The sequence below is a fragment of the Lynx rufus genome, unplaced genomic scaffold (assembly GCF_022079265.1).
Source record: "Lynx rufus isolate CCGP_SWC_20201006 ecotype Redwood Valley unplaced genomic scaffold, mLynRuf1.p SCAF_4, whole genome shotgun sequence".
NCBI classification, from domain to species: Eukaryota; Metazoa; Chordata; class Mammalia; order Carnivora; family Felidae; genus Lynx; species Lynx rufus.
Window position 1 is genome coordinate 111807596 of NW_025814856.1, and position 25513 is coordinate 111833108.

General features: G+C 35.9%; 1 protein-coding gene across 8 annotated transcripts in view; it reads left to right on the forward strand.

Moving 5' to 3' along the window:
- Positions 1-25513, forward strand: part of HDAC9 (histone deacetylase 9) — a 742193-nt gene that overhangs the window by 196849 nt on the left and 519831 nt on the right. For all 8 annotated transcript variants that reach the window (XM_047094862.1, XM_047094855.1, XM_047094857.1 and 5 more), the window contains exon 2: positions 8919-8981. In XM_047094862.1, coding sequence (XP_046950818.1) covers positions 8919-8981 — 63 coding nt within the window. The remainder of the gene's footprint in view (positions 1-8918; positions 8982-25513) is intronic.

Sequence of the window (25513 nt, forward strand, 5' to 3'; positions counted from 1 at the left end):
TTAATTATATAGCATTGTGGTATATGTTTCTTGTCAGACATGATGTGTGTATATTTTTTCTTACTTTTTAAGCTCCATAGATGGCATTCATAAAGTACTTTTTTTTAAAACAGGAGGATTTTTTTAAAGTTTATTTATTTTAAGAGAGAGAGGGAGAGAGAGAAAAGCAGGCTCTGACATGGGGCTCAGTCTCACAAATCATGAAATCATGACCTGAGCCCAAGTCAAGAGTCAGAGACTTGCCTGACTGAGCCACCCAAGTGCCCCCACAAAACATTTTTAATACATTATTCAGCAAATATTAATTTGATCATATAAACCAATCTTGCTTGGCAGAAAACACTACTAGCTGCTATGTGAAGGTCCTCCTTTTAACTAACACTTAATTTTATACTTGGAGCTTCGTATCAGAGGAAGTTCTTAAAGGGCATTCCTCTTTCAGCTGGATTTACAACTCATCTGCAACACTAAATACAGATAAAATAAAGATCACATCTTGGTTAAAGGTTTATATATAAAAGCCCCTGCAAATATAGTCACTGTCTTGTCCAGATGGTAATTGTAGACGACTTGTTCTCTTTGAGCCTTTTTCTTACCCCATTTCCTCTCAAGGTCTTTATCTCAATGCTTTGAAGCTCCATAAGTGACTGTGAAGCTGAGGTTAATATTTTTAAAATGAGGGAATTATGACTAAGAATGGTTAAGTAACTTATACAAGCTATCCAACTTATAACTGGCTACTAAATGAGAGGGGGGATTCAAGTCAAATTCTGTCTGAATCCAGAGGCCTGTCTCCATCGAATAAGCCACATTATTTAGAATGTAATGTAGTTGCCCTTCATATGAAAGATATTCGCTGGTTTTCATGAATCAAGTGTAAATTCATATCTGACACTGAAGTTTGCACATTTTCCAGAATATATCTCTTTTTGATTTAAAAAACATGTGAACATAAGGCCCCTCCTTCTAAAGACTTAGACAATGTAGGAGCTCTTTAAAACTGAAAGGGAATTCTCTATGTCAATGAGAATATAAAGTGGAACTTTTTTGATTAGAGCTTTGATGTTTTCAGAAGAGTCATGTCACTGTTTCCTGGAGCCAGGCTGGCCATTGTAAGAGTCCAGGAGAGCCTCAAGAGCACAGGAATAATTGTTAAAATGTTCAAAACTCCTTTTTAGTAAAAATAGTTTCAGTGTAGAAATGGGAAGGTTTTAAGTAAATTCTCTAGAATCTTGAATTTTTTAATTTCCTGTGCTTAATCCTAGGAAAATAAAGCATGATAGAATTTACCATCTCTTGTGTTTTATATTGATGATACAAAGCTTAGGAATGGTTACAGTATTGTCCTGAAAAGTACTGTATGTAACATAATCATCATACTTATCTGACCAGGATGGTGTTGAAATTGGGTGTGTGAGATAACCCTTTTGAGAGAGGAAAACTAACTCTGGAGATACATTTGGGGAAGGGTGGAATGCGAATGGCTGATGCAGACGATGGAAATTGTTTGCCTGACATTCATCTGTGAAAACAAGCATGAATGAAAGTGTATAAAAATCAAACATATGTATATTTACATAGATTCACATATCATATAGAGTGCTTACTATTTGCTAGGCAGTGTGAAATAGGCACATAGATGAATGACAGATCTGTTCTTGACTTGTTGACGCCTAGCATGGGAAACAGATATGTAACCAAATTGTTGAAATATCCAAAGACTCTTGTTATGATATATGTAAGGACAGAGTTAGGTCTTGTCATTCATGACTGCTCAGATCAGGGAAGGCTTTGCCAAGGAAGTAATGTATATGTGCAGGCTTTTGAAAGATGAGGTGGATTTACTACTTTTTTTGCTCTTGAGAAGATGATGAACCAGCAAGGGCCACTATCTCCTTCCATGAAGTTACCAAATGTGAGACTTTTCTATGGGATGAAAGGAAAAAAAACATCCAGGTATATATTGTCTATAAAAGTTATTCTTAAAGGATGCAAAGGGTGAAAACAAAGGAGTGGAAAAATATCTATCAGACAAATGGTAACTGAAAGAATTCTGTTAAAGTAAACCATCCTGAAACAGGAAAGATTCCTTACCCATGGACATCTAATAAACTTAGTGATACGGCTAATTGCAAATGTGTATACTTTAGTTATACACCACTGCTGTAAATATTTTTGATAAGGCAAAAAAATAAGTGCTTGGGCATTTGCTGTTTCTTAAATATGGTAGTTGACATCTAATTAGATCATTTATGAAGTCAGAATATAATTGCAATATAAAAAATGTTGCTGCTATTTTCAGTGGCAAGCATTCTGGCATTCTCTTGATTTAACATGGTGATAGGTAGTGGTTTGCTATGGTAAATATCAGCTTGACCTTTGTGGCAAGAAATGACATTTCTGGGTTGATTTTTTGATGTCTGGTGAGCTTATATTAGCATGTGGAAATCAGTCTTATCACAGCTCTCAAATATAGTATTCATCCAGGTGCTACATATCACTATTGATTTTTGATGATCAGAATCCCATTTATTTATAAGATGATAACTATTAAACGTGTGGCTACATATGAACACCTACTTTGTAGAATAATATAAAATTACATTTTTGAATCATACCAAATATTAAAGATCAGAAAGCTAATTTTACTTAACTGGAATTCTTCCAGAATTTTGATTTTCATAGCCTTGTAGCCAGAAATAATATTTTGTCTTGAAACTAAGATTTCTATTAAAAGTTTGTCTTGTAAATATCTTATACATATTTACTTTAGTAAACATGGGATAGGGTAGTCCAGGTTGGTTTGTATTTCAAAGCTGATGCTGTTAAGAAAATGATGTTTGATTATCAGCATGAGCCATTACGTGCCACTTAAAGCAAAAGAAAAGATTAATGGTTGATGCGTACTTATATTTACATTGAGCCTATTTGTACATATGAAATAGTTTTTCTATGTGAAATAAGTTTACAGTACCATAATACAAAGTGTAAAAACTACTGTGCTGTTTCTTAAGTGACTTGCAGGGAGGGAAGGTTGAATCTAAACCTATATTTCTTTGAGAACGTTGAGTCAGAATGGTATAATCAATGGAATTTACCAATTAAAAATAGAACATGTAGACGTGAGCCAATGCAATTGATAACCAGACTTTTCTAGAAACTTTGCCATCACTACAGTTACTAGATCCAGTACTATAAAGTGTAACTACAAATGCATTTTTATGTTAATTTCCTAGTGCCAATATCGTTAAAATACTCCAAAAGAAAGATATTTGAAAACTTTGTTTACTCAAACTACTCGATGATGATCATTACATTAAGGAATCCACGTGAGATCATTTCTGTTGCAGTCTGTTGTCTGACCCTTTTCACTGGTTATTCTGTCCACAAGACAAGGAAATAAATGCAAAAATGAAAGTGCAATTACATTTCATTTGATTTCAACAAAAGATTATTTTTCATACATGCATATAGCTTTATAAAATTGTGGTTTATTATTGATTTGAAATTAATTATTGAGATTTTAATAAGACACTATGGTAAAAATGAATAACGATGAAATAGTACATGTTGAATATGATATCATACTGCTTTCTTCTCCTGGACTGGCCACTCTGAGCTCTGCACAGAAAGACTGATGTGCAACTGACAAATACTCAGAAGAAGAGAACCTGGAACAACCTGTCTTAGTGAAGAAAAGCAGTGCACGCATCCCTATCATCTTAAATGTACAATGCTGGGCTCATCTGCCAGTTAAGAGATACTTTTTTGGACGATCCTCCTCTTTCTACTTTGAATATTGTCTTCTTCAGTCTCTTACATAGTTTAATTATTTTCATTTAAAATAAATTATTCTCTAATAATACTGGCTTGTTTAAAATTGGACCCAAAAAAGATACTTATTCCATTTGTATATTAGCCATCTAATCGTTGATTTGGAAAGGTTGATCTTCTCTACTGATTGTCACACTTTATCGTGCATCAGTTGAAGGTCTTATAAAATACAGATTCCTCCCAGAGATTGTGATTTAGTACTTCTAGGATAGGAAGTACCCCATAAATTGCATTTCTAACAAGTTCCCAGGTGACCTTGATGCTCTGAAATCCCCTAGAAATAGAATAAATCATGGATCAACATGTCCCATCTGAAGGGAAAAGTTAGAGAAGAAATTATTATCAATCAAATCAAGGCCAACAGTTCTAGAGCTTTTGTTGATGTTGTTTTGTTTTCATATAAAACAGCCTCCCTGGAATTTCATTGCTGATGTGTTTTCTGATACCCTTTACCTGTTCTTGGGTCCAGGCAAGATTTCCTTATCTGAAGACCATTTGGTAACCAATTAGGTTGTTTCAATGGAAAGGAATCACTTGTAAATTGAACATCCACTATTTAATAACAATTGGCAATGTTTCTCTAAGAGATAGAAAAATCAGATAAATAGACTACTTAATTCCAAATAAAAATTAGTACCCTGTACTCTATTGCCTGTTTGTTGGGAGTCTAGGTGAACCAAGTCTACTACTTACAGACAAGTACGTATAACTTTATTGCTGTGACAATAGTTTGAGAAACGTAAGGATGGGTGAAAAAGCAACATGAGCGAGTCAGAAAATGAGTGTGGAGATCCAGGTGTTGGTGAGTAATTTTGTAGATTTCCTGTAAAACAGAATTAATATTTCAGGCAAAGTGAAATACTTTGTCTAGATTTCAGAATCATAGGATTTGGTGCTAGATGAAAAGTCTGTGTTTGATTACAGATGAGCAGAGGTTACCTTAGTGTTTTAGAATAAATCAGGCTGTATTACCTTCTTTGCTTCTTTCCAGTGGGACTGATTTGAGAAAAGATCAATGTGAGCTATGGGTCCAAGGATATTTTAGGAAATATTTTGATGCCATATAGATTTTTATACATCTTTTTGTGTTGTCTATATACCTGCATAAAAATAATTGGAATTATCATAATTGCTTTTGAATGACATTTTGGTATCCCTCCTATTAATTTATCACTAGTTTTGCATATTCTGTTTAAAATAACCACTTAAATAATTAGACAGTGGTTTCATTTCCATCAGTAGATAATATTAACATTTATTGAATGAGTGTAAAATGAATGTAAAATGATTTTTAGATCAATTTCCAACGTTTTTATTAAATTGAGTTAACATTCATTATATTGAGATTTTTTTAATGCCTATTTATTCTAGCCTAGCATTTGTATTAGCTTGTTACGGTTTTTATAATACAAAATTTAATAGTTTTTTTTTCCCATCAGTATGCACAAAAAGAAACTTACTGACATTTCTTTACTGACATTGTTGAGATGATGTGAGAGGAATTACACAACATTCTTAATATTTAAGTTGTTGGTTAATGGAACTATGGTAATCAGTATACTTCCTGGTGATTTTAATGATACTTATTTTTCCTCTGAGAAACAAGCAATACCTATTTTATGATGTGTCTGATGTCTTTTCACCCTAAACTAACTTTTCATTGTCAAGAGGTAAAAGGGAAGACTATTAATGGTAAAAACAAAACAAAACAAACAAACAAACAAAATACTGAAAGCATGTGGGGATAAAATCTCAAGTGAAATAACTTGGTCAACATGAAGAAAACACATTACACTATTTTATGTGGTATGCCTTTTCCTAGAACCTCTGAGAAATAGGATAATTACTAACTCACTCTTTTGGAGTTTTACTTTTCTTGATGATAAAAGCTCAGCAACTGTTTTTGTCAATTGCAATTTGAAGGGGTCACTTAAATTTGAAATGACAAAAGATGTGTATTATGGCATTAGTAGGATTTTGTCATCCCTCTTACATGTTTATCACTGTTTTGCCTACTCTGTTCAAAACCACTCTGAAACAATTGGTGGTTCCATGTTTCATCACTAGATCATTCTAAAATTTATTTTGAATATCTCAGGTAATTATTTGCATCACTTGAAAAGGGACAGAATGCCAGACTGGGGAATATGATGGGAGACCACCTGCTAGATACAAAGCATGTCTCTTTAGTCATAATATCATTAACAAGTACTTTTATAGCCTTAGTAACATTCAGCACTCCTTAATTCTTACTTTGTAAAATAGGGAGCTTGTTTGTACTCAACACTATTGGATTTCAACTATTTTCTTCTTTTTTAAAAAAGATTATTTTGAGACAGAGTAGCACACTTGCTGGTGTGCATTTACAGGCACATGAATGTGGGTAGGAGGAGTGGCAGAGAGCAGGAGGGAGAAGGAGGGAGGGAGAGGGAGGGAGGGAGAGAGAGAGACAGTGTGTGTGTCCCAAGCAGTCTCCACACTGTAGGTGCAGATCCCAACATGGGGCTCCATCCCACAAACTTTGAAATCATGATCTGAGCTGAAATTGAGTCAGAAGCTTAAGGAACAGACTGAGCTACGCAGACGCCCCTCAGCTGTTTTCTTCTTAATGTACAAAGCTGTTGTTCAAAAGAACTCTTACATATTCTAGTATAAACAAATAAAAGTGAGGTTGCCCTGGTTCGGGGAAGAATCTTTTCTGGAGAAAGCACTGTAAGTCAATTCCAGGGTCCCATGGCATCCTGAGGCACAGAGAGTTTGAACACCACTGTAGGCAAATTCTAAACTTCCTCCCAGGTCTAAAATGCTACGCTTGGTTACATCATCCCTGAGGTAATTTGCCAGCTCCACAGTATTTCCATCTCTTGAATTTTATATATTGATTTCTTGACTGAGTGAAAGTTTAGTTGTAATATCAAATGGAATTAGATATTTTTTTTTCCAGTGACAGGAAAATAAGATTTTCTCATTTTAGTTAAGTCCAATGTGCTTTGGAATAATTTTTTTAAAAAAATCTTGTAACTTATGTGTCCAAACATAATTTTGCAAGAAGTAGGAGTTAATCTATGAAAGAAGGAAAATTCAGTACCACTGTTTTCAGCAGTGTGTTATCTGCCTAATGACTTCACATGCTTCCTCCCTTCCACCAAAACCCTATGTCTCCTTGTTCTCTTTCCCCTGCCCCACACTCTGTGGTTGACCAAGATCCTTCCTCCACCAGTTGTTCTAGGAACCTTAAAACACTCTGCTTTTTCCCTTTCCTTCTCTGTTGCTACTAATGCTTTAAGAATTACATTTTCCTTACTGACCTAGTTTAGAAAAGGAAGAAGAGTTCCCAGGACTAGTGGATTATCACTTTTGGGTGTGCCCTTATGAATGGCTAGATGGTACAACCCAGTTTGTGATGTAGAATTTATTTCTCATACAGAAATGATGTTATAAGTGTACCTCAGAGACTATAGAATGTTTAGTAGTATATGTTATAATTCATTTACTCTACAGGTGAATTTCAAAATGTGTGTTGGTCTGGGTGCCTATCAACTACTCTAAATGCCATTTCTTCCAAAAATTGAGGTCTGTGTTTCAGGTAGCAATGAATGCAGAATATTCCTAGTTGAAGACTGACCATATTTATTGGTTGAACTACAGGTGCATATATATTTGGTCGTTCTGCATCCATCCATTAGACAGCATCAACACTTTCTTTTCCTTTTTCTTTTCCACATTGAATTTAGCCTGAGGGGCTGAAATAGAGGCAACATTTTCAGACCTAAGCTATGTTTTCTTTTTAATTGAGATATAATAGAAACTGGATGCAGTGAAATTGATAGGTGGTACCATGCTCACATTAGGATTTATGAAATGGACAATTGCCTTGCATAAATGGCAAGTAAAAAATCAACCTAGTTCTTCATAAACATTTTATTCTGGGGTGTGCTTGTTTTCTGAAACTACCTCTACTAAATCTCCTGTCAGTCTTGAAACTAGAAGGCAGAAAAGCTTCTAGTGCTACAGCCAACTGCAGTGTAGCCAGAGAAACAGGCAACAAAAATAGAACACCAGGATTGCTGTGCGTGGGTGAGGCAGAAACCACATTATGAGCAAAAGCTTCCAGTATTATTTTAGAACCAATACAGAGCTCTGCACTTCTCTCCTCTCTCTTCCAAAAACACATACTATAAAAATAAAATGAAATTAAATGTATGTGCATTTGCCCTCTTAGAATTATGATTCTTAATTTTTTTTTTTTTTGCCTTTCTTTCTTTGGAAACAAATCGCCAGTATGGAAATACAGTGTGTAAAGCAAGCTGGGAGGGAGGAAAGAGTTAATTGCTTTTAAGGCCCTGCAATCGAGAATTATGGTTTGAAAGATAGAGGCTGGACAGCTGGGTTTGCTGGGGTATTTTTAAATGCATTAATGCTGGCTCCAATCACTCGGCCATGCTTGACCTATTTTTGGCTCAGGCCGACCATTGTTCTATTTCTGTGCCTGTGGGCCCTGCCGTTGTTGATTCATATGCAAATGGATTATCACTAGCTTTAGCCAACTTGAGCTGAGAGAGAGCAGAGAGGGGGAAGAGACGCACACAAACAGATAGAAGGGCACCGGCTGAAGCCACTTGCAGGACTGAGGGTTCTTGCAACGCAACTCTAGCAGCCTGAAGAACTATAAGCCAGGTTTAATCAGTTTCTTTTTCTCGTGGGTACAGTTAATATTTTTCTACTTATTCTGACAAAGCAATAACCCCGAAGCACATTCCTATTCCCCACCTGCTTTTAGTTTCCGGGATAACCTAAACTCCAGACAGCCATAGCATCGACTTGGTCCTTTCTGCTTTGTACACAGGTTGGTAACACAGGAAAAGTGTCCAGATATTTTGAAAAGTGTATGTCCACCTTAACAGAAAGGGAATCATTGTGGAAGTTGGTCGGCTGCTGCCTCTCCTCGGGGAGGAGGGAGGACCAGGGAGGGTAGCTCCTGGGGCCCGTGCACTGAGCAGCGATGAATCTTTCATGTAGCTGAAGTAAGAGTGATTGGAATATGCTGCAGACAATTTACGAGAGTGACTCGTGTTTTTCCTCAGATGGGGTGGCTGGACGAGAGCAGCTCTTGGCTCAGCAGAGAATGCACAGTATGATCAGCTCAGGTAAGATCCTCTTCCATAACTGAGACATTTTATGTGTGAAAGGAGGCAGACTTGGGAAATGCAGCTAAGAAAAAGCACCTCTCAAGGATTTGCTGCTTTTTGGTGTTGATGTTGCTATTTTCTTGGTGCGTCTGTAGGGTTTAACTTAGATCCCTTCCATTACCGTTTCTGTGCATATTCAGCATTTAGGGACAACAGCTTCTGAATGAAATCTCAAAGCTTCTGATGAAGGATGGGACTGAGATAAGTAAAATGTAGTTGGGGGTGCTTTGCCTTACTCTGCAAGTAGAAAACGGAGATCTGTACTGATTGCAAGCTATTCTAATGGGACTTTAAAAATCAGGTAAGTTCATCCTGGGGCTTCAGTTTAAATTGCAGCCTCCGCTAGCCGGATGATTTTATATTTACAGTGTGCATACAGAAGCACATCTATTTATAGACCTACCTTCTGAAATGTGTTTGCTAGGAGTTACAAAGGTAGTTTTAATGTGGCTTTTTCTCAGCAGCCCGAAACGAAAGTATTCAGGATGGAATAAAATTATTATTAGCAGATGCTTATTTTAATTTTCTTTAAAAACATTTGGAGAGTCTAGCATTGTCAGGCAGATGGATGGCATAGCGCACACATAAAGGTGTTACATGCAGGTGCAACCCTTTAAAGAATAACAGTAACAGAGTCTAATTTCTGGTTTCTCTCTGTATGTGCTTGTGCCGTCAAGAAGGTGTGCTGAGGAGACGAAACTTGTCAGCTTTATCAATTTCTGTTTGTTAAAAGAGCAGACTCTCCACATGATAACACTTACTTATAATTGCTGCTCTTCATATTTAATCCTACAGACAGTTCCTAAAGCTTGGGGGGGGGGGTTTGTTTCCGTCCTCCGAATGTTTCAGTCTAAATTGGCTTAAAGTTCTCCCTCACATCTTCTAAGTTCCTATGTGGGCTTGATCATAATTATAGATCACCACATAGATTTCCATGAAAAGAATGCAACGTAGAACAGCATTTACTTGCTAGAGCTAGATGTGAAAGAAATATTCCACAGGTTGGCATGATGTCTGTTTCAGTGCTGAACACCTTCCCATTTACGCACCTATGTTTGAAGCAAGTTATCTTTAAACCTCCGTTAGTTGTGATGATTTTAAGATACTTCTCTTGATCCAGTTTTTTGGTGGGCTCAGAATAAGAGATCGATCTTGTGTAATTTGAGGTGTTGACACTTAAGTGGCAAGAATTATTTTAACTAGTAGCGTCTGCTTATCTGAAGCAAACGTACTAGGATTTTAATATGGTTTATTATCTTTGTGGCTTTAAAGTTGACAAGAGCTTGAGGAGGGGTCAGCTGGTGTGTCTCCAATGGAACTGGTCACTTAATTTAGTGTTTTATTTTTTAAATATGGATCAACTTTTAAACAATCACTATATCGGATATCTTTTCAGTACTACACTTTTTCTGTTTAGTCCTCACCTCTGTGTTAGGAGTTTCATGTTTCTTTCACACGGTAGAGACAAAGCTGTGCCTTTGAAGCAGCAACTGGCCGCTGACATTGAATCTCTTGCCACAGGCTACAGGTGTTTGCAAGCCTCACTGTTTTCGGTGTCTTTGATAATCATATGTAACTTTACTCCGATTTTCAGTTGAGACTGTCATTTTCCTGACATGAAAGCAATAATATTTTCCAGCAGGGAAGTGCTTGAGACTGTCCGTGCAGTTGTCAGTTCTACAGGAAACATCCTGTAAGAACCAGCTCTTAAGTGAAAGGTGATGTAGATTGACATCAACTCTCAAACCTGTCTGATATAAATAAGGAAACTCCAAGTTCTGTTAATTTTTCAAATTTGAAACATAAAATCATTTGCATCCATTCTACCATGTTGTATAACATTTGATGTTGTTTAGTATAATATGGCCTTAACTTTAGTTCCCCCCAGTCTTTATTGTGCACTTCCTCTGAGGCCCTGGCTCTCAAACTTGGAGTCATCAAGAATATTTTACAAAACACCGATGCCTTGGTTACACCCCCAGAGTTTCTGATTTAACTGGTATGGGAACTAGCCTGGATATTGGAATTTTTACTATCTTCCCAGCAATCCTAAGGTTGCAGCAAACTTTAAGTAACACTGATGAAGGGGTAGGAGGAGACAATGGTGATCCTGGTGACCCATTTCAGTAGGGTTTCCCTTTAAGTTAATTGACAAGTTAGAGGTGTGTTTGTCTTAATTTATCTGCATATTTCATTTCACTCCCTTTCGGACCAGTGGCATGGCTCTATGATTGATAGGCATAGGAATGGATGGAGTCGTTGGATCTGAAAGAGATTATTTGGTAGTAGTGCAAAGTGGTGGAGACAACACTGTTCGAGGAGTCAAGAGCTCTGTGTTCCGGCTCTTAGCCATTTGGATAACTGGTTACTCATCTGTAACCTGAACAGTAATGATGTCCTCATGCTTACCTCTGGGCGTTCTTTATGAGGTTCAAATGTAACAACATGTTATTGAAATGCAGACTCCCTATTATTATAACTATTTTTAGTGAAAGAACCTGGGCTTCTGGCTCTTCCATACCATGCTCTATCTTGCTGAACAAGCCAGCTGAGTTCAATTGTATGTCACATAGAACAATGATATTTTGTTTTGAGAGTAAGTTTTCTTTAGTTATCTTACACGTCAGTTACTTTTTTTGGTTTTCCTGTTCTGGTAAGAACTAGTCATCTCCTTGTGTAAATTGTGACTGTAAATCAGAGTAGTTTGTGTGTGTGTGTGCGTGTGTGTGCGCGCGCGCATGCATGTGTACATGTGCATGTGTTCTGTAAAGTGTCTCATTACATAGTAATCAAAGGCAAAGAATTTGCAGAATGTATAATTGAACAGTGAAACCACAACAAAGTATTTCTTGAGATTGTTTTAAAAAGCTTTGTTTTATTGTTACCTATTGCTTTGAAGTTCCCATTTGCTGTTTTAAAAGTTAAGCTCCATACTATGCATTGATAAAGGTGAGTTTTCTTCAGAGTTCTTTATATACCGTTGAATTGCAAGTGTTTTATATGGTTCCATTTTTTTCTAATATTGATCTAGCTAGGCAAGACATTTTAGGGAGAACTAGGTTCTACAGTATAATCTGCTAATGTGTTTTCAGTTAAAATGCTCTGTAATATTGAATCTTGGAATTCATTATGAGTGACACATTGTGCTAGGTCAGTCTCTACTTTTGTGGCTTGTGTGGGCCAATATAAGTGATAACTGTGGCAGAAAGTGAAGCATGTACAAATATTGACTCAGGTCACTCAGCAGTAGCTGGCAGAATTTGGGGTGTTCTCCTGTTGCCAGGCATCTTGCTTAACATGTTGGACAGCAGAGCTGTCCAGACAATATTGGAACAATTACTATAAAAGAATTTCCTAGAGTTTATACAGCATTAATGTAAAATACATTTAAAATAAGGAAAACTCATATTTTTACTATGTATTCTTATTTTAGGGTATAAAAGAAAAGCATTTAAATCTAAATCCTGAATTTCTTTTATGGAAAACATATCTTCACCCTTTCAGAATCTTTTTTTTTTTCCCTTTGGTGTGCATTGTCGAGGGGAAAGGAACATTTTAGATTCAGTAGCCATTTATGTCTACTTGGAAAGCAGAATCTAATTATGAAAATGTAAGTCTGTGAAATGCTCCTGTCATGTCAAGAATCACTTCTGGTATTTCCCATAATTACTGTTTTGCCATTCTCTAACTCAAGTTATCTTCACTTACAAGGCTGTTATCAATTTGAATATTTGATAGGTAGTGATCAGAAAGCTAGTTATAAATAGGCCCATTGAGAATAGGGACAAGAATGAATATTTTATATCTCTGTGGATTACACCAGTGGAATAATTGTTATGTCTGTTAAGTAAGAAAATTCAATAAAACCCCTCAGAACACTGAAATAAATCCCAATTCTGAATATTTGTTTATTTACTTATCTATTATTTTTATTTAGAGAGTTGCATGTATATGAATGGGGGAGGGGCAGAGGGGGGAGGGAGGGGAAGAGAGAGAGAGAGAGAGAGAGAGAGAGATTGAGATTGAGAATCTTAAGCAGGCTCCATGCTCAGCATGGAACCCGACACAGTGTTGGATCCCATGAGCCTGAGCCAAAATCAAGAGTCACATGCTCAACCAACTGAGCCACCCAGGTGCCCCCCAAATTGAGATTTAAAACTGAGGATTTTGATTTTGAAGATGAGAAATTTAAAAATGATGTACGACAGTTTTTTGCCACTGATAGATAATGAAGTGACTCTAAAATTGTATAACCTGGCCAACACTTGCCCTACACACACACACACACACACACACACACACACACACACACACACGTACGCATGCACACATGCATGCACACACAGACACAGTGTTCAGCATTAAGTGAGTACAGAAAGTGATATGACCTAAGCTATCTTGGAAGCTAATAGACAAGGAAAAAAGGGAAATGGGGATTTTGATCAAGACAGAGAAACCTAACAGGCCCTGCATCCTAGGCCCCCTTAGAATTTTACTGACAAAATGACTACTTTCTCAAAATTCTCACTAACATTGCCAGATTTGAAGAGAAGCAAACTGAGTGGATATCCTTAGCTGTTGTTGTTGTTGTTGTTATTTCTTGTGCATGAGAAATAGTAGAAATGACTCTGGAAAAGAAACTAGTGAAATGGAGGAAGGTGAACGAACACTGTCTCTGGAGAAATGAAGGCTTCAGGGCAACACTCTAAGTTAGGAAAATGATCCATAATTCTTTTTCATGAAATACCCTTCCCCGTCTAACCTTAGATATTCCACCAGGAGAAAACATCTTTTTACTGAATCCATGGAATTATCTAATAATTTTTCCCCACAAATGAGGCATCTTAATAAGAACATAAATTCCATAAAACAGGAACTTAAAGATGAGATGGTAAAACAATAGCACAAGAGAAAAGGATATTTTAGATCTTGGGAAACAAATGAAAATGAAAAAGCATGATAATTACAGAACAAAAATATTCATTAGAAATAGCAGGAAGCAGAACGGACACCAGTGAAACTCTTTACCAACAAAGGGGAAAGGTTTAAGACAACCGTAGGGAATGAAAAAGGAAAATGGATTCAAGCAATTGGAAAGTCAATTAATAAGAAACACAAAGGAAATAAAACAAAAAGATTATTTATATCCCTGAAGTTGATATTCTAAAACATTGAAACAGAAGATAATTTTGTGAAAAAGAAGAAAGATTATTGCACTGGAAAAGAAAAAAAAATAAATAAATCTGTAGACTGAAAGAACTCTCATTTTTTAAGGATAGTTTGCTGCAAATGCTCATCACAGAGTCATATTCTAACTGGGCTATTGATTTTCAAATAATAAAAATTCTTCAGGAGTTCATGCAGGTAAAGCAAAGGTATATATGGTGGGGGGAAGATGGGGAGGAAGGGAATGTATGGGACTGAAGAAGTATCAAGCATATCCAACATTCAGTGACAAAAAATAACGAAGAAAAATCTTTGAAGTTCAAAAAGAAGTGTAACCCAATGGTCCATTCAGGCAAGAGTTATTAAAATATAGAGAAAATGGGTAGGCAAGTCAGAAATTCCCAAACATGAACAAGGCTGCTTCCAATGAAACCCACACAATGAAGAGATGAATAAAAAATGAAATACAGAAGTAGGAAAAGCATAGGCAGATAAATGGGGCAAACCATGAATCTATTTAAACAAATAGGAGATTGTGGTTACAGGATAGAAAGCAAATTTTATAAAGTAGGGCAACATTCATAAACATAACCAATATGAGGCATTAGAGAGAGGTGAGATAGAGTAAAATGTGAAACTGCTGATAGTGTCTTTCTGGGCAGGGACAGACTCCCTGCTGCTTAAAATGGAAACACAGGGGTAAAAGAAAAGGACTCCAAACACTGATTTTTTAAAATAATTTAACCTTAGAAAGATCTTCTTGGAAATAGAACCTCATGTAGGAAGGAAGCATTTAGTATGTTGATAGTCCCTTCAGTTGCAGTTTTTAATCCTGATAAAATCGTTTAATGTTTTTTAAATAAAAATAACATCAGTGATATGATCTCACTTTTATGAAAGTGTATTTTGTCCATCCATCCATCTCCCAGAAGGATTCATACATAGGTTGAAAGAAATCATGGACAGTTTTGTGTGTGTGGTGGTGGGCTGGTTGCTGGGGCCAGGGGATGGGGGGACTTTTGTTTTTATCATCATACTTTTTCACTTTGTATGAATTTTTACGATATGCGCATATCTTCTAACAAGTGTTTCTTACAGACCGCACACAAATCTGCGCCAGAATATTAACGGTGTTTAATCCAAGTAGTAGGTAAATTGGTTGTGTTCTGCTCCGAGTAACAAAATCCTACTCAAAGTGACAACAAGGAAATTTATCACTTAGTTAAAATTGCAGGGTAGTTGACAGCACTAGGTGGTCAATAATGTCAAAAATAATCAGGTCATTCATACTGCTTCCCTCTGTTGGCCTTAGAGTTGTATCTTCTTCACAGGTCTGTTTCCTCAACAAAGCAGGAGTTGAATGTGGCAGATCCAGGCATTGTGTCTATTTATGCCCGACAAAGTCTGGAGACATAGAAGAGATACTTTGCTTCCTTGGATGTTTTCTTTAGGGAAGTTTTACCCAACATTTCTCCAGCAAATTGTCTTTCATAATTTATTGGCCAGAAAAGCAGCATCTACCCAGGAACAAAGAAGGACGGGACCACCATGATAGCTCCTTAGAGTCATACTGAGCCTAGGAGAGTGGGTGCTGCAGCTGAACGTTTAGTTTGTATTAGGAAGAAGGAAGGGAGGGTAAGGAATGCATGTTAGCGAGGCACCAGCAGTATTTGCTACAGTGTGTATGTTGGTGGTTGGAATTTTCTTCTTGGTACTTTTCTTCAGGTTGTATTTCTCAAAATATAAACAATTAAATGAAGGAAGCAGACCATGTAATTTTTTTCAGTTGAATCGTGGGTGTTACTTCATTTTCATGAAGATTTTTACATCCATTTTGACACTGATACATTTTTTTACTAGTATTGAATAGGAAACCTTTCTTAGTATTGTTGTTAGAAGGAACCCTAAAAAGAATAGTTATGGAAGAACACTGGATCTCTGTAGGGTTGTAAATCGCTTTTTAGAGAAGAGGAAAATCAATATTGTAAACTAGTGCATTACAAACATTTATTATAAATTTGAGTAAAGTATTCCTTTAATGCTGGCTTTGAGGGATACAGAAAATATTAAGAGAAATTTATTTAATGTATAAACTTTTCTTTACACTGAAGGAGGATTATTTTTAAAATATTCAAAATGCAATTTCTTTGCCAGTATGTTGTTATAATTATTACATTTTCAGAGTAATGAACAATTTTAACAATCTGGAATAGTAACTGCATTTTAACAATTTTTTTCTGAATTGGAATACTTTGAAAACAATTTAATTGGAATAAAAGCCCATGAAAATGACTTTAAAAATAAGCTTTCAGTAGATGAAATTCAAAGATATTTTGGCATGTGCTTCAAATCAGAGTGGCAGTGCTATGGTCTGTCCCATTCTTGAAAGGAAGATAAAGTGCCAGTGGTTGGCTTGGATGCATGGTGTCCTTACTATGGGCAATTCTCCCTTTTCTAATTTTGGGAGCTGACAATCTGGAGATGAAGGGATGAGAAAATACCTTGGGTCTACTAGTTCTATTCTTCCCCCACTAAGTCACTTGCAGAAAACAACTTTAACTTAAACAAGAGTTTTTGCAATACTAACTGCCCCACATTTTACATATTATCAGAGAACATTATGTTTAGGGTTACTCTGTGATGCTCTGGTTCGTGAAAACAAAACTGAGTAATTCTTGTGTTTTAGAAGAGTATCAGTTCCGTTCATTATTTTAATGTTAAATTTTCCTTAGTCAAATAAGGGATGGGCCTTTTATATATGGTGTTTTTTAAATACCCAATAATTAAATCCAATGAAAACTACATTTAAGGAAGAAGGAAATTTACCAAACCACAGACTGTAACTAGTCATTTACTTATGATTAAGCTCTTTGCATGTTGATAAGGTTGGAAAAACCCCAGAACTTCATTTTTTTTTTTACTTCTTCCCCTCATGGCCTACTGCTTGTATTGAAACATTTTATTTATAATTTATATTCAATATTGACACAATTTTAGCCCTGTGGATGCTTTTTTCAATTATTTGAGGTGACTTTTGGTGGGTGTCAAAGACATGACACATATCCAAAGTAGGTTAAAATATTTTTAAATTTTAAAAGTTGAAATTAAAAACAAACAAACAAAAAACCCAAGAAAATTTCACTGAATTTCCATTAAATTGCACATTGTGGCTTGGAAGTTCTCATTTTAGTGAAAACGTGTTTACCCAGAAAGGTCTCAGGGAACCTCACGTAGGGTGAATTAGAAAAGCTGTTGGTGAATAGAACATGATTCAAATTTTACTCTTGATGGTGCTTTCTAAAAATTTTTTATTTAAATTCTAGTTTATTAATACACAGTGCAGTATTCATTGCAGGTGTGCAATTTGGTGATTCAATACTTACATAGGACCCTCTCACAACAAGTGCACTTAATCCCCATCACCTTTTTAACCCATCCCCCACCCACCTCCCCTCCGGTAACCTTCAGTTCTTTATAGTAAAGCCTGTTTCTTGGTTTGCCTCTCTCTTTCTTTGAGGGTGCTTTTTTTTTTTTTTAATTTTTTTTTCCAACGTTTATTTATTTTTAAGACAGAGAGAGACAGAGCATGAACGGGGGAGGGGCAGAGAGAGAGGGAGACACAGAATCGGAAACAGGCTCCAGGCTCCGAGCCATTAGCCCAGAGCCTGACGCGGGGCTCGAACTCCCGGACCGCGAGATCGTGACCTGGCTGAAGTCGGACGCTTAACCGACTGCGCCACCCAGGCGCCCCTGAGGGTGCTTTTTAAATCTGCTTACAAATGAAATTCAGTTGTGTATTTTGAATGTGTCTTTTACATCAGACACCACTCATTTTAGATTTAAAAATATCACAATCAGTTATCATTTTCATGATTTTTCTACCACATTCTACTCTGATCTAATTGTTTAGTCTCAACTTTGGAGGTCAGTGTTTGGAGCCATATGTTTTCATCATTTGTTTAACATTGCCATTCTTCTTATTAATGTAATAAGCTACTGTTTCAGAGGCTTTTTCTGTACCAGGCATTGTTTCATCTTTTAATCTTCCTTGCAGTTTGGAGAGGTATGCACTACTTAGAGCAGGATTCGTATTTTGCAGATATGGAAACAGGTTCAGAGGAACTTACTTATGGTGATCATGGGTAGGAACCAGCAGGGTCAGGTTTGAACTTGGTTTGTTTACCGTGTCTCTGTTCTTGTTTACCATCTCTCTGCCACTTTTTCTCAAAGAGAAAAATATTTTGCATAGGATAATGTGTTTCATATCTGGGGCTAAAAATATTGAATCAGCTATATAGATAAATGTCTAGGCATACTTCTTAGTCCTGGGAGGTTTAAGGCACAAATAGGCAACTATGGTGAAAGGCTTGGTTGGAGGAGCCTTACTTTACATTCCCAGGGCTTGATAATGATATTGGAGGAAGTGAACACTGTCCAGGGCTGAGACAACTCAAGCCAACCTCTAGAGTTCCATGAGACTGATGATATGCAGAGTAATGAGTACACACTGTGGGCAGAACCAGTATCTCCAGTGCATTTGGAATGTTGTTTGCCAGTGCTCACAGTACATCTTATAAGTCATACATGTAAGGTTTGCACCACTGCAAAATAGCGCATTATAACTAATGTAATTTAGCCGGAGATCTTTTTTTTTTTTTTCCTTCAAATGTTAGCTCCATGGGCTTCAGTATTTTTTGACCAAAATGTTTGAATTATATCTACTTCATTCCTTACCTAGAAACGAGTTGGGCAGGGGGGAGGTTCAATAAAGTCTGTATCTCCACTCAAATCCTTATCTCAACATGCTATGTCAAATTCTTAAGCCAAAAGAATAATCTAGCTAATAAAATTTTACTCTGCCTATTTTGAATCTGTATTCATCCAATTTGGGCCCAGTGTGGACTTTTTAGGTGAAAACTGGATGGTGATGTTTGTATGTACCAACATGGTATTACATTTTACTTTATCTTGAGTTAAATTTGTACATTGAATTCACCAGTTAGATACTAATGCAGTTATTCAGGAGTCAGCTCCTTGGTTTTCATCAACTAATTTTTATAATCTTATTGGCTATGAGAATCTTGAGCTATCTTTATGGAATACATCGTGGAGGCATTATTGATTGTCATATTAATGACCAACATAATTTATTGCCTTCCAGGCGAAAGAAGCTTTCAGAAGATCATTAAATGCATTAAAATCTGCAGATGCCCACATGTCTGTGGCTCTCTTTAGCAGGCTGACTCCTTTGGGTCAGTTATTCTTAGCCTCGGTATTTCTATCTTATGGCATTGCAGGTCTAAGATTAGCTTGTTAGGCGTTATCATGCCATCTGAGTTACCTCCTAATATAACTCTACACTGGAATGATTATTTATAGAAAGAGCATTCTGTCATTTTTGGGTTATTTCTAGTAGTTTAAATAAAGAAGAATAACATTCAAGTGAAACCACAGATTCCTTCCTGCTGCCAAAACAACATGATAACTGTCTGCTTAAGGGGCAATAATGTTTAAATGTCTGCTTAGGGTGATTGCAGAATTCTTTTTATCTTTGCCACCTTGACAGAAAAGGGAGAACTTTGGATATTGATGTATAATGCTTGTGGAAAGGCAAAGAGGCAGTCTTGATGCTTTCTGTCACAGAGCACAGAAGACTCTGGTTGATGATGACAACAAGAGACACACAGGATTTATTTTTAGAAACAGACATTGCTAAGCTCTCTCTTTGGTGTTAATATGGCTCATAAACAGGGCTCCTCATTGTTGACCCTTCCAAGGAAAATGGCATTTTATACACACACATATACATTCACTCTATTTTTTTTTTACTTTGCAAGAACGACTCTATTATTAAGAAGATAACTAGAACTTTTTTAAAGCTAAGAAATCTAAATTTTATAAAATTCCTCCAAAAGATATATACCACTTTTTAACATTTCATGAAAATTGGGTCTAAAGGATGGTTTGTGAAAAACAGTCAAATGTTATAAGTACAATGAGTATATAGATTGGCCATAGGTGTGGAAAAATAGGTGAATGTATATTATAAATGACTTAATAATAAATTATAATGCCTGTAAATAATATCATCTATGTTTCTGGCTTTATTGCAATAATATGTAAAATATAGCTATAAAAGATATTATAAAAATTATGATTCACTAATTAAGTTGCTGATTTAAGTAGATGAGATAAAAATTTCAGTATATAAAAAGGAGGTATAAGACTTTGCTAGTTGTTCTGGTATAACGAACTCTTATTGAACCCAACAAATTTTATGTAAAATAAAATGTACAATTTCACATTAGAGAACTGATCTCTTAGCTTACTTACACTGTAAGTTTAATTCAGATCTTGGTAATTGATATATTACTTTAAAATTAGAATTGCGATTTTACTCTCTTAAATTTGCATTCTATATTTCCTGATTATTCACTCCTGATTATTCACTCATTGTTAGATGTTGAAATGTTAAAGTGCTGTGGTAATACATTTCCTGTTACACATCAATTAAAATGCTTTAGAATGGATGATTCAGTTCTATAGGAATATTCATAAATTTATTATTTATTTACTGAAAACATATTATCTTCTCAAAAGATAAATATTTTTATGTTTGTGTGCAATATAAGAAATCCACAGCCCATTGGGAACTTGCAGAATGACAGACAAAAACAGGAACACATAGCAATTCATGTGTATTCTCAAAGAAGTCAAGATGTAAACAAATTCAGAGGATTGGAAGTAGAAGCAATTGTAGTAACCCACTGCATTGCGACCATTCTTAATTAGCAGGTTGAAGATTTGGGGAGATGATGTAATTGCTTGAAGTTTTAGAAGCTGAATTGAAATAGTCATACACCTGATTTTTTTTTTTTACTCAAAAATATTTGAGAGCCAGCCACATACCAGGTATTATTCTATGCACAGAGGATACATCTATGAAACAAGATAAGGAGACATGTATTTGACTGATTGTTCAATTGAATGATGGATAGATAAGGCTACTTTAGATAGTAATAAGTATTAAGGAAAACTAAAAGAAAATTGGGATAGAAAATGACTGATGGTGGCAAAGGCAGTATTAGAGGAATCACATAAAACCTTTTGAGGACGCTAAGATACAAAGAATATTTCCCCAATAAAAGTTGGTTTTCCCTCAGCATTCCATTTGATCTAGAACAAACAGAATAAAATCACAGAATAGAGCAGGATAATGGGGAAATTTTTATTAGTGGATACGTAAGAAAGTCAGGGGAAGTCTGTTCCCTGGTTTTAGAGACTTTTTCTAATTTCCAAAGAGAAATTTTGTAATGAGGTGATCTCTCCCTAGCATTAATGCTTTGGGCTGGAAATAAGGACCTTTTTGAACCACTTACCTTGGTTCTTCCCCAAAGGTTCTTCTTTGACCCTCATTCCAGCTTTAACCTCATATATGCAGAAACTTCTTACCCAAGCAGTATGAGCCGTGCTAGTACTTTAGTGAAGTGATGAATTCCTCTTACCTGGGAGCTGAAAAGAATGGGGACAGTATATCCTCATCCACTGAAGTTAGGAGTCTGAAAATTTTTTCTCAAATTTGCAATATTGCACACTTAAAAAATTTTTTTTTAGAGAGAAGAGCTGCCAGTGGGGAGAGGGAAAGAGAATCTTTTTTTTTTTTTTAGAGAGAGCACAAGCAGAGGAGAGGCAGAGGGAGAGAGAACATCTTAAACAGGCTTTCTTGCTCAGCTCAGAGCCCAATGTGGGGCTTGATCCCACAACCCTTGGATCATGATCTGAGCCAAAATCAAGGGTCAGTCACTCAACCAACTGAGCTACCCAAGTACCCCAATATTGCACACTTTTAAAAGGGGTTATTGGGGGCACCTGGGTGGCTCAGTCACTTGAGCATCTGACTCTTGAATTCGGCTCAGGTCATGATCCCAGGGCCCTGGGATTGAGCCCTGAATCGGCTCTGCACTGAGCATGGAACATGCTTATGATTCTCTCTCTCCCTTTGCCTGTCTCCCTTGCTCACACTTTGTCTCTCTACAATTAAAAAATAAATAAACTTTAAAAAATAAATAAAGAGGTTATATAATACAGTATTCATTACACAGGTGTTTATTGAGCCCTTCACAACATGCCAGGTATTTAATTCATGGAAATCATGGGATGAATAGCAACTTTCTTGTATGGCTATAGAACTGTAACTTCTAAACAAAATGTTTAGAATACACTGTCTTCATCCTTTTAGGAGTGGATAAATTTGTGATTAATTTTTATAAAAGTTGAGTAAGGAAGTATTTAAATCTATTTTTAAAAAGGGAGAAACAACAATGTGCTAAAAACTATTTTCCCCACATGTCCTGCTTTCTCATGGGTAGGGAGCAATGATAGAAACACATAGTAGGATGGACAAATATTTTTGAGGGACTGACACATGATCTCACATGCCTGATGCCTCATGGGGTTTTCCCTCAACATTCCAATTGGTCTAAGTCAAATGGAATAAAAGCACAGTTAGAATAGAGCAGGAAGTGTTCTGGAGCTATTTTAAACTCCACTGAGTTGTGCCTTCTGTAAGGGATGGGGAAGCCTTTATTGGTGGGAAGGTGAGGGAACCAGGGGAAGGAGATCATCTACCATTTTCTTTAGCTTCAAGAATACCGGGACTGAGCCGAACTCCTGGACAACATGCTTTTTTGGATTCACAGTGTAGCTTGAGGAAAATGTTTAATAACTACATTTTTTCCTCAAGGATTGTCTCATTTAATCAATTCAATTCAATTATTGAGTACTTGACAGGTGCATTTTTAGGCTAGATTTCTGTGTGTGTGTGTGTGTGTGTGTGTGTGTGTGTGTGTGTGTGTGTACTAACAATCAGCTGTTTCCTTTTTCTGAAATACCCTTCTGCTGCTCTGTTCTTTGCTGGAAGAATCCTAACCCTTACAAAGCATAGTTCAAATGTCCCCTAACCCCCCCTCCCCATCCCCTGCAGCACTTTCCTGGTTATATATATTACCTTCTCCTCAAATCCCCCCTCTCCCATAGTTCTTTATTACTAACTTAGAAATTTCCACTTTATATCTTACACTGTGGTTATTTATGTATGTGTGTCCCCATCCCCCCCCATTAGTTATATTATAAGCTCCAAGAGGAAAAGGATCATGTTTTACTTCTATTTTTATTCCCTACAGTGCCTAGCATATAATTGATCCCTGAGATTATTTTTAGATGAATGAATGAGTGATTAAAGAGTACAGTGGTATCAGTCTGTTTTTAAATTTTTTTTTGATTTTTAAAAAAATGATTTCTTCTTTTATGTATAAAATAAATCCTCAGTTTTTTGTAAATTGAAAAATGTAAACTTCTTGATCTGTTAAAACCTTAACTGAAAATTAAAACCATTCATTTTAGAATATTAGTCAAGAATAATATCCAGTGTTTTGACAATATGTATATGATCCCTAAATCTTTCAGTTATTCTTGAGAATGGAATTTTGTAGTATTATTTTTTGACTTGATTTTTAATCAATAATGCCATGAGATATGTGTCTGCATTCAAAATATTAAGTGTGAAATAGATAATTTAAGACTGTCTGAATATAAATGCATTCTCTTTGGTCCCAGGAGAATAAATTTGGTTGTGAAAATGATTATAGGTATACTTTTATATTATTCAAACATTACTTCACATTATATCCTATTTTTCTCCTGTGTGAAATTTTTATGTATAGACAGCTTTCTTAGATAAAGACAAAAATGGATAGAATTTTTGGTTAATAGCACCAATCTGAAATAGTTTTGCCCCTCATATTGCTGTTTGGAGCTCATCTGCATTTCTTCAGGTATTACTTAATTGGCTATATTATTTGAGAAGAGAGCAATGGAAAAGATTTTTTGATAAACAACTTAATAATCAAATGTTGAATGCCAAGGGTATCAGTAACTTAAAAAAATTATCTAAAGTAAAATGTCAGAATAGGGAATTCACAGAGTGAGATATTAAGGAAAGACAGATGGAAGGAGTGAATCAATCTCTGTACCCAGTTTTTCAAGAAGAAGAATGCAATAAATATATTTATGTCTAAGTGGGAGAGGAATGGTGAAGAGAGTAAGTGTAATATAAGTAGGAAAAGATATAATTTTTTTCAGGGTAGTCTTTGCTGAGCTTTAAAACTCAGCACGAGAAAGGATACATTAAGGCCGTTAAGGCTAAAAAAATTGATTGAGTTAGTTACTATAAATGTGGGCCAAGAAAAGAGTTGGATAATGAAACCAAATTTTGCAACATAGCTGTTGAAGTCAGCTTAATAGGGCACAGGAATGAGTATGTGCCAGTGTTAAGTCCATGACTTTGCCAATTGTGTTTTCTCATCATTGTGAGTCCATGGTAAGTTTCTAACTGCTATAATAATTGTATTGAGGTGGTACAAATCAAGTTTGGTCAGCTTTGGATTTAGAAGTTTCTCATTCTTATATTAAATATTATTAAGAATTTGTTCGAGTAAATGTCCAAAGGTTATAATTTTTGGAGCTATACAAATTAAGTTACTTGGAATCATCTGTTTTCTTTCCTGAAAGGTAAACATAAAAATGTTAGAAAAAATGTTTGGATATTAACCTAACCTAAATTGTGTACAGTAAGAAGGAAAATAATATAAATAATCTCTGGCAAGAAATAATTAAACATAATAAAAACAATGCTTTGGGGCGCCTACATGGTTTAGTTGGTTAAACCTTGGACTCTTGGTTTTGGCTCGGGTCGTAATCTCACAGTTCATGGGTTCAAGCCCCACATCTGGCTCTGCGCTGGCAGTGCAGATCCTGCTTGGGATTCTCTCTTCCTCTCTCTCTGCCCCTCACCCACTTGTGTGCGCTCTCTCTCTCTCTCTCTCTCTGTCTCAAAAAATAAATATACTTAAAAAAAACAATGCTCCTAATATGAAATCACTTCTTTCAGATTTTAATCAAGAGTCAACTCTCAGTGTCTATTATCCCAATAAATAAATGGAAATTCTGCCATATCATTGGCCTGGAAAGATCAGTGGTCTTTTTTTTTTTTTTTCTGCAGCAAATAGTATTAAACCTGAATATGAATATAAATCTAGAAAACATTTTGTAAATTCATTCTAGAAAACTTCATTAGTTTTTAGATGACTAGAAAGCTTTGTGGACATGGGAGAGAACATATTTCTATTTGATTATCTACTACCCAGTCACCTTCCTTGGGCACTGAACCAATATGTAGTAGAAATTTTCTTTATGCTTCCCCAATAATGTATGTGTGAACCATTTTTCACACATACTTGCCATCATTGGATATTGTTAGACTTTAG